Source organism: Grampus griseus (assembly GCF_964374135.1).
Source record: "Grampus griseus genome assembly, chromosome: 2".
NCBI lineage: Eukaryota > Metazoa > Chordata > Mammalia > Artiodactyla > Delphinidae > Grampus > Grampus griseus.
In genome coordinates this window covers 10,171,501-10,190,307 of record NC_139018.1, presented here as the reverse complement: position 1 = coordinate 10,190,307, position 18,807 = coordinate 10,171,501, and the positions used below count along the sequence as shown (strand labels likewise).

Sequence of the window (18,807 nt, the reverse complement as noted above, 5' to 3'; positions counted from 1 at the left end):
CCACTGCCAGTCAGCACGATAGACCCCCTTCAGGTGAAGACCCTGGAGGCGTGTGGGAACACGGCTGCTGACTGGATTCACACTTGGGGTTTATTGAATTTATTATTGTAATTCTGCAATAAAGGTGACTGACCTATATGTCACCCTTCCCAGGGGCTCCGAGGACTGGAAATACACCAACCCAGAACTGTTCCATGAAGCTAGTCACCTGGGAGAATTTGTGGAAAAGAAACTGGAGGTTAATGGGCTCTGGCTTGTGACTGGGAGCTCTGCTGCCTCTGATGACTGAGTTGAACGCGGCTCTGCCAGGGTCAGGTGGAACCTGAGAGCAGAAGGCGGCACGCCTCCACATCCGGGGCGTCAGGCAGCGCGGAGGATCGTTTTCTGTGCATGTCAGTGTGTCTGCAGATGACAGGGCTTTTTCCACCTAGAACTCAGTGGGGTTCCCAAATTTCCCGAGGAAGAACGTGGTCTGTGTGGCTTTGTTTATAATCAGCGGCATGAAGGACCTATTGAAACAGATGGTGGAGTAAGAAGGGACGTGGACTGGACTCTGAGTTTGGTGACGGTGGCTGCTGCAGCCTGGGTCCCCTCCTCTCTGACGTCCAGCACAGCCTCGTGAGCCACCTGCCGAGGGAAAAAGAAACATCAGCAGTTCACATGCAGACACCTTTATTTACTGAGTTTTGGTGTTCTGCCTAGGAACAGGGACACCCCCTCGGGAGGCTCCAAGGTGATACCTGGCATTAGGTTTGCTCAACTAACTACAGCTGTTGTGGTCACTGGTCAGCTGGCCCTTAAGCACGGAGTTAAATGAGTCCCAGTTCTGCCACGTACTGTTGCAAAACTTATTTGGGTGCTGTGTGCTTCAATTTTCATTTCTGTTAAACGATGATCGTACCTGCATGCCTCCCACAAGTTTATCCAGTGAGTTAAAGATCTTACAAAGCAAGTGCTCATGAACTTGCTAGCGCTTGTAATTGCTACCATTGTTGCACAGGAGATCTAGGTTAGGGATTCCTAAATGCTGGATCCCTGCTTGGTCTTCTAGGGAAGAAATTAATGTACTCCCAAACTGCAGGGGGCTGGAGAATTCCCGACAATTACAACCATTGTTTTTCTTTTTGTTTTTTAAAATTTGAACTTTAATCACTGTTTTTCATATGTGCAGAAAAGCATCTCATGGGAAAGGTTCATTATGGTCATCGTATTCCAGTGAGACCTGTCTGCATTCTTTCCCTGAACACTGGTGACAGAGATCCCTTTCTGTGGCCCAGGACCACTTCTGACCATTATAATCTGTCATAAAAATAAATGTTTAGGTTGGGGATCAGAAACTCATATGTGGACAGAGGCTGGGCAGATAACCCCCATGAGATGATGAGATGTCTTGTAAGAGCAAGGGGCACATGGGGAACCTGGAGGGCTCGCTTGGGCTGACTGTTTGGGCTCACTGTTGCCATGTGGGAATTGGGCTTGGCACATAGTAAATGCTCAATAAAGAGAATCAGAATCTAAAGTTTTAGGTCCAGTATGTTACATTTTAGAAGTCAGCTCCCTTTCCTCCTTTCCTCCCTCCTTCCCTCCTTTTCTTTCCTTCCTTCCTTCCTCTCTCCCTCTCTTTTTTTTCATTTTCTTCCTCCCTTTCTTCTTCTCCTTCTTCCTTTCTTCTGACTGCAGACCAAACACAACACATCTACAGGGTACTCACGGCCTATGAGCAGCTACATTATGACCTCGGTGTGAGCACCTAGGCTTTAGGGAGGTGAGGTCAAACGCCAGGGGACAGCTACTCATCTGCAGTGGGTTTGGGGCAGCAGAGCTGCCTGCCGAGTAGAGGTCTGATTCTCAGAGCACTGTAGTTGGACCTTAGGAACATTTATTTGAAGAGGGATAAAAGATGCCTGTGTATCAGTGGTATGACGGCCATAAAGCCACAGGCCTGGCAGCCGTGAGATGCAGCCCTCCTGTTACACAGAAGTCACTTTGCCTCCTGGGGCCTCTGGTTGCTAATCAATGAGATGAGGTTGCTCCACAGGCCAGTCTCTACAGGCCCTTCCGACTCACGCTTTCATGCAAATGTGCTAATCAACCAACTCACTTTGGAAACTTGAAGGAAGTCTTTCTTTGTGATTCCAGAAAAATCAGCATCTTTGTCAAGGGCATCCCAGATGCCCATCTTGGGGAGGATATTTCCAGGTTATAGGAGGAGGAAATGGAAAATTTTGGAATGAACACCTCTAAGCACCTGTGGAAAAGAAGAAAGAACAAGATGTGATCACGAGCCCGTGGTGACCATTCCAGGTGACATTTCAGGAGCCTCCGCTCTTCCTCCAGGCACCGGTTGCTGCTAGAGGGATCAGTACATCCCAGACCACCAACCCAGCTTGCTCTGGAAGTAAGCCTCCTGGATGAGCAAGTCCAGCTTTGGAGATATATGAGATGAAAAATGGGCCCCTTAATGAAGTAGGGGGCAGAGCTGAGAAGGGGGACAAGCAAAGGTGACTATAGCAGAGGCCCAGGGGAGGCACTGGGCAGCGATGGAAGTGTGTCTACTATCCCTGGCCCAGAATGTGCCTCTCACCACCCTTCCTGAGACAAACCCTGCTAATCCCTGAGAGCAGCAAAGTTCAGTAGAACTTTCTGCAAAGTTAGAAATATTTTCTACCTGTGCTGTTCAATATGGTAGTCATTAGCCAGCCCCATGTGGCTATTAAGCAACTTAAACACGGATAGTGCCAAGAAGTAAATTTAAAATTGTACTTAGTTTTAAGTAATTTAAATTTAGGTTATAACGTGTGGCTGGTGGCTCCTATATCGAACAGCATAGGCCCAGAGTTTGGTACACTTCTCTCTTTCTCTGCGATGGTTTTTTCTGAACCAAGAATGAATAGCTCACGTTTACTGAGCATTTATTATGTGCCAGGCATTGTCCCAGACACATTCATCAACATTATCTCCATGTTAAAGATGGTAAATCTTAGTTTTAGTGCTTTTCCCAAGGCCATGTACTTAGTCACAGAAGTGAAAGTACAGAAGTGTTGGATGAACATCTAAATTCCTCATTGGGGGACTTCTTGGGACATCTAGCACAATGGACAGCTCTCTCGCCCCTGTTACCGTCTCCTGCGCTGGCTTGGCCATCTCCATCTTCTCTCTGCTCTGTCTGCTGCTCTTTAGAGAGCCCTCCCCCACCCCAGTCTCCGTGCCGCCTCCTCTTTCTCCATCCACCCCCGGTTGCAGTCTAGGAAAGAAGGAACCTGAAGCATCCTACAGTGTCGCTTGATCCCCGCTTTGCCTTTGTTATCAGAATGCCCTTCCCAAGCCCCTGTGTCCTTTCCATACCTGTGGCTCAAATGTGTCACCTCACTGAGGCCTTCCCTCAATCCCAGCTCTGATCTCTCTTTGCTCAGAAGCGCCTCAGGACTCTGCCCACCCACTGACCTTTGTCTTTCTTGAATTACAGTTATCCCTAAAACTGTCTCTTCTCTCCTCCTAGACTATGAGCATCTGGGAATGATGCTAATGATGCCAGGAAAATATTGCTAAGAGACTGTGCATTAGACCTTGACATGCCTTGTTATCTTATGATTAACATCCTTTTGATACCCTCCATAATAAACACAGAACTACTAAGAATATTACGACTGAGTAACATTTATTGAACACTTACCATCCCTTAGACGTTCTCCTAAGCACTTTAAAAATAGCAACTTATTCTATCCTTTCAACAACCTGTGAGTTTGATAATATTATTATCCTCACTTTATAGGTGAATAGCAAGTTTTGTGTGTGTGTGTTTATGCAATAATTCTACAGAATTCAATATTGAATTGGCTGATAGAGTGAGCTCTGCTGACACAGAATAGCTACCGTGACGTAATACTTTTGCAGTGATCTATTAGCTACATGACCTGGGGCGATCCACTTCTCCTTTTGGAGCCTCTATTTCTTTATCTGTGAATGGGGGTGGTAACACTTCTCATCTGTCAGGTATTCGTGAAGTTCAAGGGAGAACATGTCTGCGGCCCCAAGCTCACTGTCCAGCATGTAGTTGGTGCTCAATCTGCAGGAGTGATTATGCAACAGCTGTTATCGTGACATTTTCCTCATCCTTGGGTGTGCACCATCACCTGCCTCAGGCCACAGCAAATTGGCATACATACCCACCTCTTCTGGAGTGAGCGGCTCCACTTCAGTGTCCTGGCTGACAAGGCGTGTTCCAGCTGCCTCATCTTGCCCTTGCCAGGGAGGACAAAGAAGGCCACAGTGTCTCTGCTGTAGTCCATCTGCAGCACAGAGTAGTTCAGCTCTGGATCCACCCCAAAACCAACTTGTTCCGCCTGGTGCATCATTGGAACATGTACATTGGTCCTCTTGCCCACCAGGAATGGGAAGCTTTGACTTGTGTATGCAGGGTTAAAGCGCTTCTCCTACTTGGCCAGCACAAAGAGAGAAGAGACGTCTTTATGTCAAAGTACAATTAGTGAGGTGAAGACAGCGAGAATGGTGAGGTAAGGATCTCTGAAAACTCTTTCCTCCATAAAAACAATGAGAAAACTGCAACAATGGTCAGAATTAACTTTTTTAGAACTCTGGAAATTAACCAAATGCTTTCAGAAAATCAGGGAACAATTTGTTAGAGAAAAACAACAAAATCTTGGTAAGAACAGTGAGCTTTGTGGTACTTTAACTTGCCCTAGCTCCATTCTCCACTTCTCAGCTCTTTTGTAGCCTGAAAATATAATGGTCTGAATTTGCAGTGAGATATAGCAGCCTGGCAGTCACTGAAGGGAAAACATAGGGCTGGAACCCTAGAGCAAAGTGAGAGGACTGACTAGCCAACTTCAGTACTTACTACAAAGCTACAGTAATCAAGACAGTGTGTTATTGATAAAAGGACAGACAAATGGATCAATGGAACAGAATAGGGAGCCCCCAACTTGACCCACATAAATACAGTCAACTGAACTTTGACAAAGGAGCAAAGCTAATACAATGGAGCAAAAAGTCTTTTCAACAAATGGTGCTGGAAGAACAGACATCGATATGCAAAAAAAAAAAAAAAAATCTAGACATAGACACAGACCTTATACCCTTCATAAAAATTAACTTGAATCGTAGACCCAAATTTAAAATACGAAACTATAAAACACCCAGAAGATAATATAGAAGAAAACCTAGATGATCTCAGATATGGCAATAACTTTTTAGATACAGCACCAAAAGCACTATACATGAAAGAAATAACTGATGAACTTCATTAAAATTAAAAACTTCTGCTCTGTGAAACACAATGAATGAGAAGACAAGCCAGATTGGGAGAAAATATTTGCAAAAGACACATCTGATAAAGGACTGTTATCCAAAATATACAAAAAACTCCTAAAACTTAACAACAGGAAAACAAACAACTGGATTAAAAAAATGGGCCAAAGGACCTGACAGGTACTGCAGCAGAGAAGATATACAGATGGCAAACAAACATATGAAAAGATGCTTCACATCATATGTCATCATGGAATTGCAAATTAAAACAACAGTGAGATACCATTACACACCTGTTCAAATGGCCAAAATCTGGAACACAGACAACTCCAAATGCTAGCTAGGATGTGGGGCTATGAACTCTAACACATTGCTGGTAGAAATGTAAAATGGTACAGCCACTTGGGGAGACAGTTTGGTAGATTCTTTCAAAAACAAATATACTCTTGCCATATGATCCCACAACCATGTTATTTTATATTTATTCAAAGGAATAAAAAATTATGTCCACACAAAAACCTGCACCTGTATTTTTATAGCATTTATTCATAACTGCCAAAACTTGGAAACAACAAAGTTCTCCTTTAGTAGGTGAATGGATGAAAAAACTATGGTACAAGCAGGCAATGGAATATTATTCAGAGATAAAAATAACTGAGCTATCAAGCCATGACAAGACAAATAGGAAGCTTAAATGCATATTACTAAGTGAAAGAAGCCAATCTGAAAAGGCTACGTACAGTATGATTCCAACAGTATGATATTCTGGAAAAGCCAAAACTTTGGAGACAGTAAAAAGATCAGCGGTGGGAGGCAGAGCACAGAGGTTTCTAGGGCAGTGAAAACATTGTATGATACCATGATAATGGATACATATTATTATACATTTGTTCAAAAATATAGAACGTAAAACCCTAAGAGTGAAAATAAACTACGGACTTTGGGTGATTATGATGTGTAGGTTCATCAAATGTAACAAACATACTTCTCTGGTGGGAGATGTTTGTAATGGAGGGGGTTCTGCATGTTGGGGGGTAGATGGGAAATCTGCACTTTCCCTCAGTGTTTCTGTGAAACTAAAACTGCTCTTAAAAAATAAAGTCAACTTAAAAAGGCAATCAGGGCCTCCGTGGTGGTATAGTGGTTAAGAATCCGCCTGCCAAGGCAGGGGACACGTGTTCCAGCCCTGGTCCGGGAAGATCCCGCATGCCGCGGAGCAACTAAGCCTGTGCGCCACAGCTACCGAGCCTGCACTCTGGAGCCCGTGAGCCACAACTACTGAGCTGGTGAGCTACAGCTATGGAGCCTGCATGCTTAGAGCCCGTGCTCCACAATAAGAGAAGCCACTGCAATGAGAAGCCCGCACACTGCAATGAAGAGTAGCACCTGCTCGCCGCAACTAGAGAAAGCCTGTGCGCAGCAATGAAGAACCAACGCAGCTCCCCCCCTCAAAAAAAAGAAAGAAATCAATAGAAATTTTCCTGAGGAAGTTCAGGCAAAGACTTTAAATCAGCTATTTTAAACATGTTCATACAACTAAAAGAAACCATGTTTAAATAACTAAAGGAAAGTATGAGAATGACGTCTCACCCAATAAAGAGCATGAATAATAAGATAGAAATTATTTTTGAAAAGAAACAAATAGAAATCCTGGAGTTGACAAGCACAGTAACTGAAATAAAAAATTCTCTAGAGGACTTCCCTGGTGGTCCAGTGGCTAAGACTCCACGCTCCCAATGCAGGGGACCCGGGTTCAATCCCTGGTCAGGCAACTAGGTCCCGCATGCCGCAGCTAAAGATCCCACGTGCCGCAACTAAGACCCAGTGCAGCCAAATAAATAAATAAATAAATATTAAAAAAAAATTCTCTAGAGAAGCTCAATGACAGCTTAGACTAGGCAGAAGGGGAAAAAAAACCCAAAACTGGTGAACCAGAAGATATAGCAATTGAGATTATGTAGTCAGAGGAACAGAGAGAAAAAAGAATGAAGACAAATGAATAGAGCCTCAGAGACCTGTGACAGTCTGTAACGCATACCAATATAGACATAATGGGATCCCAAAAAGAGAAGAGAGAAAGAAGGGAGAAAGATTATGGGAAGGAATAATGTCCAAAAACTTCTGAAATTTGATGAAAAACATTCATGTACAACATTCAAAAATCTCAACAATATCTGAATAGTATAAACTTAGAGATCCAGAGCCTAGACACATCATAATCAAACTGTCAAAAGCAAAGGCTAAAGAAAGAATCTTGAAAACAGCAAGAGAAAAGTGATTCATCATGTACAAGATATCCTCGGTAAGATTCACAGCTGATTTCTCATCAGAAACCAGAGAGGCTAGAAGGTAGTTGGATTGCACATTCAAAGCACCAAAAGAAAAAAAACCCTGTCAACCAGGGGAATTCTACATTGGGCAAAACTACCCTTCAAAAGTTAAGGAGAGATCAGGACATTTTCCAATAATAAACAAAAACAGAGGTTTTGTCACTAGCACACCTGCCTTATAAGAATACTAAGATTCCTGCTCCCTCCGCGGGCCTCATCCAGCAAGACTGGCGCCGGGAGGATTTTAGACTGAGTGACCCGACAGCAGTTGGAAACTCCAGCAGTTTTGGAGTAAGTCAGTGTTGGGCTTGTATCAACTCTGACGTTCACGATGGGCGAGTTCTTTTTTTTTTTTTTTGCGGTACGCGGGCCTCTCACTGTTGTGGCCTCTCCCGTTGCGGAGCACAGGCTCCGGACGCGCAGGCCCAGTGGCCATGACTCACGGGCCCAGCCGCTCCTTGGCATGTGGGATCCTCCCAGACCGGGGCACGAACCCGTGTCCCCTGCATCGGCAGGCGGACTCTCAACCACTGCGCCACCAGGGAAGCCCCACGATGGGCAAGTTTTTAACCTCTCTGGACTTCAGTTTTCTTTCTCCGCTCTGTGACACAGGGGTAATTACCTGCACCCTGTAGAGTTGTTCAGAGGATGGAGAGCAATAGGGCGCTTGCCTATGTCAGGCCAGCCCCCACGTGATAGCCACGCTCCCAACAGCCTCGTTGTTGAAACTAAATTTATGTAAATTGGATAACACTTTATTATACCAAATATGACTAAAATTAGAGGAAAGTATACGAGGAATCTTTTTGCTGAATGAGTAATTCCTTTAGGAAACTGCAAATTTCTCTCCATTTCCATTTATTTGATTCACCCATCTTTTGTTTTGTAGCTTTGTGTCTGTTTGACTAGAGTTGAGTTTTCTCTCTAAGCGGGGCTCACATAGACCCACCCACCTACTGGACTCTTTATCCACACGTTCCAAGCTGAGCCCCTAAGCCATCCCACCCTGGGCCCAGGGGGCATGGATCAAAGCCGCTTCTCCTTCATGGCTCTGGTGCTTTTCCATTCTTCACTTGGGAGCGGGGTGGAGAGACGGGCTTGTGGCTGGATATTTGCGACTGTGAGCGGGGAGAGGCTGTAGGCCGGGCCCAGAGGGACGGGAGTTGCTGCCAGGTTCAGGGATGAGGCGCCAGCGAGCACGGGGCCATCCTACCAGGGGCCAGAGTCCCATCCTGGAGAGGGCTTGGTGGGGTGGGGCACCTGCTAACACCCTGTGCCTCCCGGGAGCCCACATCCCCGTCAGCAGACACGGCCTTGCTGGAGGACTTCAGACTCCGTGCCCCCCATCCTGCTGAGTGGGGATCTGGGCTGAGCAGGGGGCACCCTCTGAACTAGTAGCCTCTCATGGGTGTTGGCTGCTAGGAGTCCCGGCCCCCTCAATGGCGCTGGCCTCCACGTGACCTTAGGCAAGTTGCTGCTTCTCTCTGGGCCTCAGGGAGGAGGCCTCAAAGGGCTCCTTACTCGACAGCCTGGGCTCCACGTCCACAGGCCTCAAGAGGCAGGTCTTTATGCTCTTGGGGGAAAAGCATGAGGAAAATATCTTATTCTGTCGGCTCTTCAAATCCAACCTCCTGAGACTTCCCTGGCGGTCCAGTGGTTAAGACTTGGCGCTTCCACTGCAGGGGGCGTGGGTTCGATCCCTGGTCGGGGAACTAAGATCCCACATGCCTCACAGTGCAACCAAAAAAAAAAAAAATCCAACCTCTTTCCCCGTTGTCTTCTCTCCTCCCAAACTCCTGTCCACCCGAGGCCACTCCTTCTCTCCCCCAGCCCCATGAAGACCCTCGCCCCTCTCTCCGTGGTGACAACTGTTGCCTGGAGGTATGTGTGCGTCCTGCTGGGGGCTCTGCCTGACGGAGTGACAGGGACACTCCGTCCTCTCTGTGCTCGCCCCGTCTGGGGTCCTCCTTCCCAGACCCCACTGCCTTCATCTCACCCTCCACAGGCTCACACCCCCTCAATCCCTGACAGTCTTCCAGCCCCAGTCACTAACCACACTGCAGACAGCCTGCGCTTCCCCCAGATGCAAATCTCGGGGGTCACCCACCTGCTCAGATCCCTCCATGGCTCCCCACCAACCTGGGGAGGGATGCCCAACTCCTAGCATTCAAGGTCTTTCTCCATTGGGCCCCAACTTACCTGCCCCCCCGCTTTATCCTGGAGCACACAGCTGGCCCTGTTTCCTGGACAGCTGGTCCCACTTCCCTTAGTCCACCCTCCCTCTCCTGTCTTCATTTGCCTCCTTATCTAGCTTGGCTGTCAAACAGCATTTCATTCCCAAACCCTATGCTCCCCGGGGCCGCTGTGTCTGTGACACTCACTTCTGGTGAGTCCCCACACCTGGAATGAGCCACCTCTCTGCTCTTTCTCTGCCAGTGCTGTGGGGAAGGAGGCTCAGTAAGGCGGGCTGGTCCACTGTGAATTCCCAACCAGCCACCTCTATTCGCCTGGCAACAGAGCTCTCACCAATGCACTCGCGCACAGACTTTGGGGAATCTCTCAACCTTTTCCTTTTCCTTGAGATGGGCTCCTCACCCTGCCACAAACACATGTACCCACGCATGCGTGCACACACATACACACACCAGACAACCTTGCCTCCTACCTCACATTAAAGAGAGACCCTCAGAAAAGGAACTGCCTCCCCTCCCCCATCAGACATACCCCTGCTTTCCCCAGCACTCCTCCCCTCCCCCATTATTTCTAAGGTCCACCTCCCTCCCCAAACTCTAGAAACCTTCCTTCATCTCCATCGCAGGACCCTTATATCTCTCTCTTCTGTGTTTAAACACGACTCAACTGGATCCTTGCCACTGGCTTTTAAAAATAATTAATTAACTATCTTTTATTGAAGTACAGTTAGTTTACAACTAAACTTGAGTTAGTTTCAGGCGCACAGCAAAGTGATTCAGTTGTACATACACATATATCTATTCTTTTTCAGATTCTTTTCCCTTACAGGTTATTACAAGATACTGAGTATAGTTCCTGTGCTATACAGTAGGTCCTTGCTGGTTAGCTATTTTATGTATGGTAGTGTGTCTATGTTAATCCCCAACTCTTGGTTTATCCATCCCCCTTTCCCCTTCGGTACCCATAAGTTTGTTTTTATTTATTTAAATACGTTCAAGTCTTGTCCATCAAGACAAACCACCACCACTACCACCAACACGTTACCTTCTAGCTATTGCTCTATCTCCGTCCTCTCCATCACGGCCCAAATCTGAAAGAGCTGTGTATTCACGGTCTCACCTTCCACTCACCCCCTGGCCCACTCTAGCCTGGCTTCTGGGTCCACAGAACCAGGACCAGGCCATGAACATATCTAAGTTCTCATCTTACCTGACTTCCCAGGAGCCTCTGACGCTGGAGACCACACTCAGCCCTAAGCATTCCCTCCCCTTGGCTCTGGGACACCGAGTCCTCCTAGATTTATCGTATCTCTCTGCTCCTCCCCCTTGTCTCCTCTGCTGGTTCCTCTTCTCCCAGTCCTCACGTGTTGGGAGCCTGCCAGCATCTGTACTTGGCTGTGTTGCCCTCTTCATTTTAATCTCTCCGTTCTCTTCAGCTGACCTCATCACGCCCACGGTTTCATTACTAAGAGACGCAAATCATTCATTACTTTCAAGCTCCAGCCCAGACCTTTCTTCTGAACTTCATGTATTTGACCACCTACTTGATATCTCCTTCTGATGTTGCAAAAGAACCTTAAGCTCAATGTGACCCAAATGGACTGAGACTCTTTCCCAAGCACCATCTCCCAACCAAAGTTACAACCGAAACTTCCTTTCAACATCTCCTTCCACGGCACCACCACTCACCTAGTTATTCAAACCTAGGACTCATCCTTGCACCTCCTTCTTCCTCACTCCCCTTGTCAACATATCACTTACGTAGGTTAAATGTTCCAACAGCCTCCTATTTCCCAGAGTGGGCGCTGACATTTAATCCAACCCACAGAGCCTGTGCTCTGCTGGCCTCTCTAACTTCATCACACATCTGAAAGCCAATGCTCAGACTGCTATGTCCAGCCATTCTGCCCATTTTCATGATCCTCACAGGTGATGCTTGTTGGACCCTGCTCCTAGAATGTTACCCACACTCCCCTCACTGATCTTCCCCCTAATTAATTCATATTCATTGTTTAGATCTTAGCTCAAGGAAGATCTCTTTGACTACCCAGATAAGAAAAATTCCTCCTATGAAATGTTTCCATAGCACCATTAACCTCTTAGTGAAATACCTACCATTGTCATAATTTTGCTTTTATTTGTGTGGCTGAAAATTTAATGAATCAGGAAGTTGTCTATATTGTTCTCCCTGTACAGCACTGTGTGGTCAATAATAAGTGCTCAATAATTGAAATAAAATTAAATGAGCGATTTATCTCTGAGGGGTGGTACTGATTGGAAACGAGCAAAAGAGACTTTTTTAGGGTCTTAATTAGGATGATCATTCCACAGGTATATACATATATAAAATGTGAATTGACTTACACTTCTGGCCAAGATAAGTCTGACATTGGACTTGCAGTTAGAAAACTGGACAAAATATATGAAACAATTGAGACACAAAAAATATGAAACAATTCAGACACTGAACAACAGGCAGAGAAGGGAAACAAATGAGGTAAGTCTTATAATTGTTTCAATTTTCTGCCAATTGGCACGTTCTATACACAGGGAGGGGAGCCCAAGAAGAACACGGTAGATTTGCTTAGAAGATGGGTATCAGAGTTTGGGAAAGCTGAAGAAGCTACAATTTGTGCAGCAAAAATGTACATTAGCTTAAATCCAAAGCTAAGTGCTCAGCTCTGCATGCACAAAGTGAAATTCCACAAAGTTGGTCAAAAACAAAAATAAACAAACAAAAAAACCCTGCTGTTGAGATGTAAGCAGAACAATTCCTAGGATTCACATAGCATGGGGAGGTATTTAGGTTATAACCAGCCAGAGTGACGAGACCTCATGGAACACCTGGGGCATTCAGTAGAGACCCTGGAAGTTTTGCATCTTGACATTAGGCTAAATTAACTTTGGTTTAAAGCTGTTCTAGGCACCCCAACAAAACCTGAAAATATGCATTGACAGAATAAAGTAGTTTTGTAGGTAATTTAGTTCACTGTCAAAACCAATGTCAACACACCATAGAGGAAGACAACAAAACCCAGATCAAAAAATTGTAATGCCACAATGTCCAGCATCCAATCAAAAATTGTTAAATATTCTAAGAAATGGGAACATGTGATCCATGTCCAGAAGAAAAAAATCAGTCAGTGGAAACAGACATAGACATGACTGAAATTATGGAATTAACAGACAAGGACTTTAAAATAGCTATTTAAATATGCTTAAACAATAAAACATTGATATAATGTGAGAAAAATCAAATGTATAAAAAAGAATCAAATTGACCTTTGGGAGATGAAAAATTCAGTAACCAAAATGAAAAATTCACTGGCTAGGCTCATAAGAAAATCTAAATTGTAGAAGAGGTCAGTAAGCTTGAAAATAGAGCAATATGAGCTCTCCAAACTGAAGAGAGCAAACTGGGGGAAAAAAAATAACTGTGTCCCAGTGACCTGTGGGACAAAATCAAGTGGTCTAACATATGTGTAATTGGAGTCTAGGCAAAAAGTGGGTAGGGGAGGACAGAAGAAGCTTTGAAGAAAAAATGGCCAGAAATATTTGTGTAATTTACACTATATAAACTATACCTAAGTAAAATAGACTAAATAAAATAAAATGAAATGAATGCAGCCCTATCATTTCTTTCCCTATCGGTATGATCACACATGATTTTCAGTCTGTCTAGATTGCCCTCGCCACTCTCTCACCTGACAAACTCCTTTCCACCTGCCAGCTCCAGTTCCAAATCACCCACTCACCAAGTATTCCTGGATCCCATATAAAGTCTGTGCCTCCCTTTAGAAACACCTGGAGCAAACCAGAGCAATTTACATTCCTACGTGTCTGTCTTCCTGGTCAGACAGTCTGGACCTTGTGTGGCTTCCTCCGGGACAGGGACTATGATCAGGGAGTGATGGGGAGAAGAATAAAGGGAAATATAAAGACGCTGGAGGCAGTGGGAGGGCAGTGGGAGGAAAGTTGGGAGCCCCGAGGGCCAGGCTTTGCTGATTCACCCACGCCCAGGGCCTTTTGTAAAGACCTACAGTTGGCGAAACACAAGTTGGCAACCTAAAGGAGTATGGGGTTCTCCAAGCTTGGCTGTAGTCTTGTAAAAGTTCGGATTCCCAGGCCCAACCTAGAACAGCAGAATCAGACTTTCCAGGGAAATATGAGAAGGTTTGGGAGTGGAGAAAGCTGGCCGCTCCCTCCCCACACAGCTTGTGCCCTGGCCCCAGAGAGAAGCTCTCCAAGATTACTTTTGGCTCTGAGCTCCTCAGCTGCTGAGGTCTTGGACTTCCTGGAAAGCAAAGGCCTGTTTCTCCCCAGATCATAAGACCAATCTGGCTGGCTCAGCAACAAAGCAGGAGCGGGCCCCCATCCATGGTCCCATCAAGATGGAATCTTTCTCCCAAGTCCATCCTCCAACATGGAGCCTCTCCTGCTGTGTCCGGGCCACTCTAGACTCTTCCTTTCTGGGCTATCGGACCTCCTGCCTGCCTCACATATCTTTATGCTTTGGTCCCATTCCTGGTTTATGAAGATCTTCATATCACTTCATATACTTCTCTCTTTATATGTATATATTTAATGTATTTTTGCTATTAACTGTGGAGCAGATCGGGTGCCTCAAGGCTGACCTTGCAATGCCATCTTAACCACAAGTGACCCTTCAGAGCCTCCCAACAAGGACCCAACATTACCCACTGTGGACCTGTGCACCTGTCTCAAGGGGAAGGGCTACCCAGAGCTCCTGGCAACCTGTTTTGCTGCAACATTGCTCATTTCTTAGCCTGCCTGGATGATCACCTGACTTTTAGGCATCTGAGTCAAGCTGAGGGTGGAGATGTGGAAGGTGGGTAGATCTAGACAGATGCCCAAGCCCTGAGGAGTTTTTTTTTTCTCACTGTTCATCTGTTTCTGGTTGGTTTTGGAAAGGAGGTCTCTATTTCAACATTATGAAACACACAGGCTTCCCGCTCCAGAAGGGATCTTTCTCCTGGGGGGCCCCTTTCCCCAGCCTATTCCAGGAATCTGTGAGTCTTTTGTTTACATCATGCCAAGAAAAACAACAGTCAAAATGTTACCTGTGCTGGAAGGACAAGCGGCTTTCATGGAAGCGCACACAGTGCACTTCCCTCCCCAGCCTGGATGCCTTTAACAGCCGTCACAGATACGGATGGATGTTTACCACGTGCAAAGTAGATTCGCACGCATTACATCATGGAAGCCCCTCAAATACCCTGTGAGATGTCTCTGACCATCCCCGCTTCACAGAGAGGAAAAACTAAGGATTGGGCCCAACTAAGTGCCTTGCCTAATGTCACAAACCAAATGCAAGACAGAGCTGGAATTTGAAGTTCAGCCTATCTGACGCCAGGGCCTCCTGCCAACCTCCAGCGCCTTGAAGCCCCTGCCGAAGTCCTTAAGGTGAAAGGCCATTAAACGCAACACAGTATCTTGGGTTGGAGCCTGGAACAGACAAAAGGATATTAGTGAAAAAAAACTGTTGAAGTCCAAATAAAGTTCAGTTGAGAGTAATGTTCCAACATTAGCTCCTTAATTGTGTCAGATGCCTCATGGTTACGTAAGATGCTAACATTGAGGAAATCGGGGCCAGGGGAAGCAGAAACTCTACTATCTTCACAACTTTTCTGTAAATCTAAAGTGATTCAAAAGTTTAACATTTATTTTAAGAAAGAAGAATGGCCAATCAGACACATAAGTCATGAACACTTTCCAACCTTGGCCTGAGACTCCGGGGCAGGGGATGGGGAAGGTGACTTCCATGAAACAACCTCAAGTGCTTTCTGCCTGTGACGTGGACCCGGGCAGGAGCACTATCCTTCCTTTACCAGCTCTCCTTCCTGATCTCCTCGAGGAGGAAGTCTCTCCTCGGCGCCAGCATGTCTCTACAGCCATCGGGTGGCTGTTAACTTTCCTTTTTAACAAAGAGAGCAGGTTTCAGGCTCAGAGGCTGCAGGAGAAAACGGTCTCGGTGGAATATAATCACCACCTTGGTTGCGTTGTATATTTTTACAATTAATTTTTATTTGTGTCAAGTCTTTATTTTTCGTTTTCTATATTTGGTTGTGATGTTAATTTTTCTGCTTAAACTTTTTTTTTTTAAAAACGTGCATCGATTTGAAGATCAATCTAGGTAAATAATGGAATGAAAGAGATGGGGGTTCAGCCACAATCGTAAAAGTGGTTCAGGAGTGGATGAACGTTGGGAAGTTAAGTGGAAATGGAAAGCACGTTTCACAAAGAAAAAGGGTGCCTTGGCCTCGGACTCTTATTGTCACACCTGATCACTGACGTGGTGACCCAGGAGAGTGGGAAACGCTCTCTTGGCTGGGCCTGAGCCAGAGGAAGCCGGCCACGGGACCCTAAGCTCTCGCCTGGCTTTCCCACACTGGCACCCTGTCTGGCACAGACTCAAATGCTCAAAAAATATTTGTTGACTCAATGAATGCGTGGAAGAATGAACATGCAGATAAAACTCTGGAGTCAGTTCTGTCATTTCCGATATGAGTGTCAAAGTATTGTCTGAGATAGAAGGGCCTTGGGGACCATCCAGGGCCACCCCATCATGGCACAAATGGGAAATGGAGGCCCGGGAAGAAGAAGGTGTTTGTCCGAGCCACACAGTTTGCAGGAAAAGCAGGGCCAGGAAGGAGGGCTTCTCACCTGTGATTATCCTCGCCAGCACACCAGCCTGTCACTTCCGGTGTGTGACCACACGAATGACCTCAGCCCAGGCAGACAGGAAACCAGCCTCCTGGCGCCCTGCGTGTGCTTGAAAAGCCGTCTGCTCGGAAGCCACATAAAGGCTTTCTGCATTACTGGAAGGTCAAGTTGGATCACGTCCCAGGGGCCTTCCTACCCTGGGATTGTGATGCTGGGCACTTCCGTCCTTGGCCGAGGCTAGCCTCTCTCCTCTCATCAAGTACACCCATTCGTGGGCATCTCCTGGGTCAGAAGTCTCCAGACACCGATCATACCTCAGAGACCACGGAAAGCAGCACCTCAGGGATGCCACCTTCCCAAAGAGGTCGACCTGACCACCAGCAGTCCCTCCAATCACCCTGACCTGCGCTATGCAATGTTCTTATTTAGTTATCACTCCTGTTTGTCATCTGCCTCTGTCTCCCAGCCTGGAAGCCCTGCAAGGGCAAGGAGTTGGATATGTTTTGTTTACTGATGTGTCTCAGCCCCTGGAACAGTCCCTGGCACAGAGTGGACTCTTGGCAAACCTTTGTTGGATGGATGGATGGATGGACAAATGTTCCAGAGTCCTAGCTCTGTGGCTTTCTAGCTGTGGGGATTTGGGCAAATTAAGTGATCTTCCTGAGCCTCTGTTTTCTCATCCGTAGAATGGAATGGCCACACTAACTTGATGGGTTGGGGTGTCAGGGGTTTGGGGAAAGGCCCTATGCAGTGCCGGGATCCTGAGAGGCATATAGTCAGTGTTGGTTACATCAAAGTCAAAACACATTCATCTGCTCATGAGGTCTGTCAGTCCCCAAACATGTGGCCTGGTGAGGTTTCTTAGAAGAAGTAGGAGTCAGCCTTTTCTGGATGGATGAGGAACTGGTGGGAGGGGGAGAGTATGGGGAACAAGGGGAGCATCCGGGCGGGGTGGGACGGCAGGAGCAGGGCAGGGAGGTGGCGATGCAGAGGGTGTGTTGAAGAAGCAGGCATGGCTGAGCCCCACGGCAGGGCTGCCAGGCAAAGGCGCATGGCCTTCCCTCCCTGAGGAGAGGAGAGCTCTGGGTGGGGCTGGCTGTGTCCGGAACATGGGTGATTTCTGAGACAGTCTTTCTTTTCAGCAAACACGTACTGAGCATGTTCTCCATGTGACCTGGCTCTGGGCCCTGGGGACACAGGGACACCCAGTCTGCAGCCATCGGGACACTTAACAACGCACGAGTTTGTCTGGGTCACCCTCCAACTAAATGTCTGCTAAAGCTGTCCACAGTCCTTCATTTAAAGACCAGCATTGTCCCCGTGGCCCACGAGGCCCCAGCCTACCTCTCCAGCCTCACCGCCCACTTCCTCCTGCCTTATTTTGTTGCTCTGGCATGTTCATCTCATTTCAGTTTTTTGTCCACACCACCATCCCACCTCAGGGCCTTTGCACATACTGTTCCCTCTGCTTGGTACGGTTTCCCTCTGCTCCCCATCCCAGCTGCTTCCCCCTCTTTTTTGCCCAGATAGAATTTATTTCTGTAGTGAAGAATGAAAATATGGCTGTGAAAGTAGGAAATCATATAGAAAAATATTGAAGAGGTGCAACAGTCCTTTTTAGAATAAATTTAGTTAAAATAAAGATGAATAAAGCACTAGATATTAAGCTTCATTTCCATTTGAAAGACCAACCAGTGTTTTACATATTATTAACTACATGAGGAAAAATACACCCATAGGCAGTTTTAATTAATAGCTATAGTTCAAAAACAGATATGCTCCCAGCATTCAGAGCTTTTCCCAATTGTCATGTTCCCAGGGCCTGATCCCCCACACTGGGTCAGACCCTCCCATTACAAACTCTCAAAGCACCCCATGACCGCCTTTCATCATGTTCACTAGAGCTCATGATCATACATTTATGTGTTGTTACTCGATTCATGGCTGTTTCTTTCACTGGATATTAACTCCATGAAGGCAGGGGCCAGGTCTGTTTGTATCAGCTTCTAGCCCAGGGATTGCTGCGCCATAAGTCATTGTTTCATGCAGGATTTGATTGTAGCCCACATGGGGGTGGAGGGAAAATTCAGACCCAGGAGCCATCACAATGCGTGGAGGTGAGTACTTTACTGAAGGGCTTCTTGGTAGAGAAAATTCCATAAAGAGGTCATAAAGGATTGGGCATTGAAGGATGAGTAGGAGCTCATTAGGCAGGAGGTGAGCATGCCCAGTAGAGGGGACAGCACCTTTCAACAAAGGAGGGGGTGCTGAGGCTCAGAGGCTTTAAATGACATGCCCAAGTCACCCAGCTACTAAGTGGCTTACCCTCCTGT

At 46.4% G+C, this 18,807-nt stretch overlaps 1 protein-coding gene across 1 annotated transcript; it reads right to left on the bottom strand.

Moving 5' to 3' along the window:
- Nucleotides 1-492: 492 nt before the first annotated feature.
- Nucleotides 493-9,723, bottom strand: LOC309818525 (serpin A9-like; the record flags this gene model as incomplete). Its single annotated transcript, XM_082648260.1, is given in 5 exon segments — nucleotides 493-627; nucleotides 2,102-2,193; nucleotides 2,196-2,238; nucleotides 4,164-4,433; nucleotides 9,706-9,723. Coding segments are annotated over 5 exon segments (558 nt in total).
- Between the last annotated feature and the right edge of the window lie 9,084 nt (nucleotides 9,724-18,807).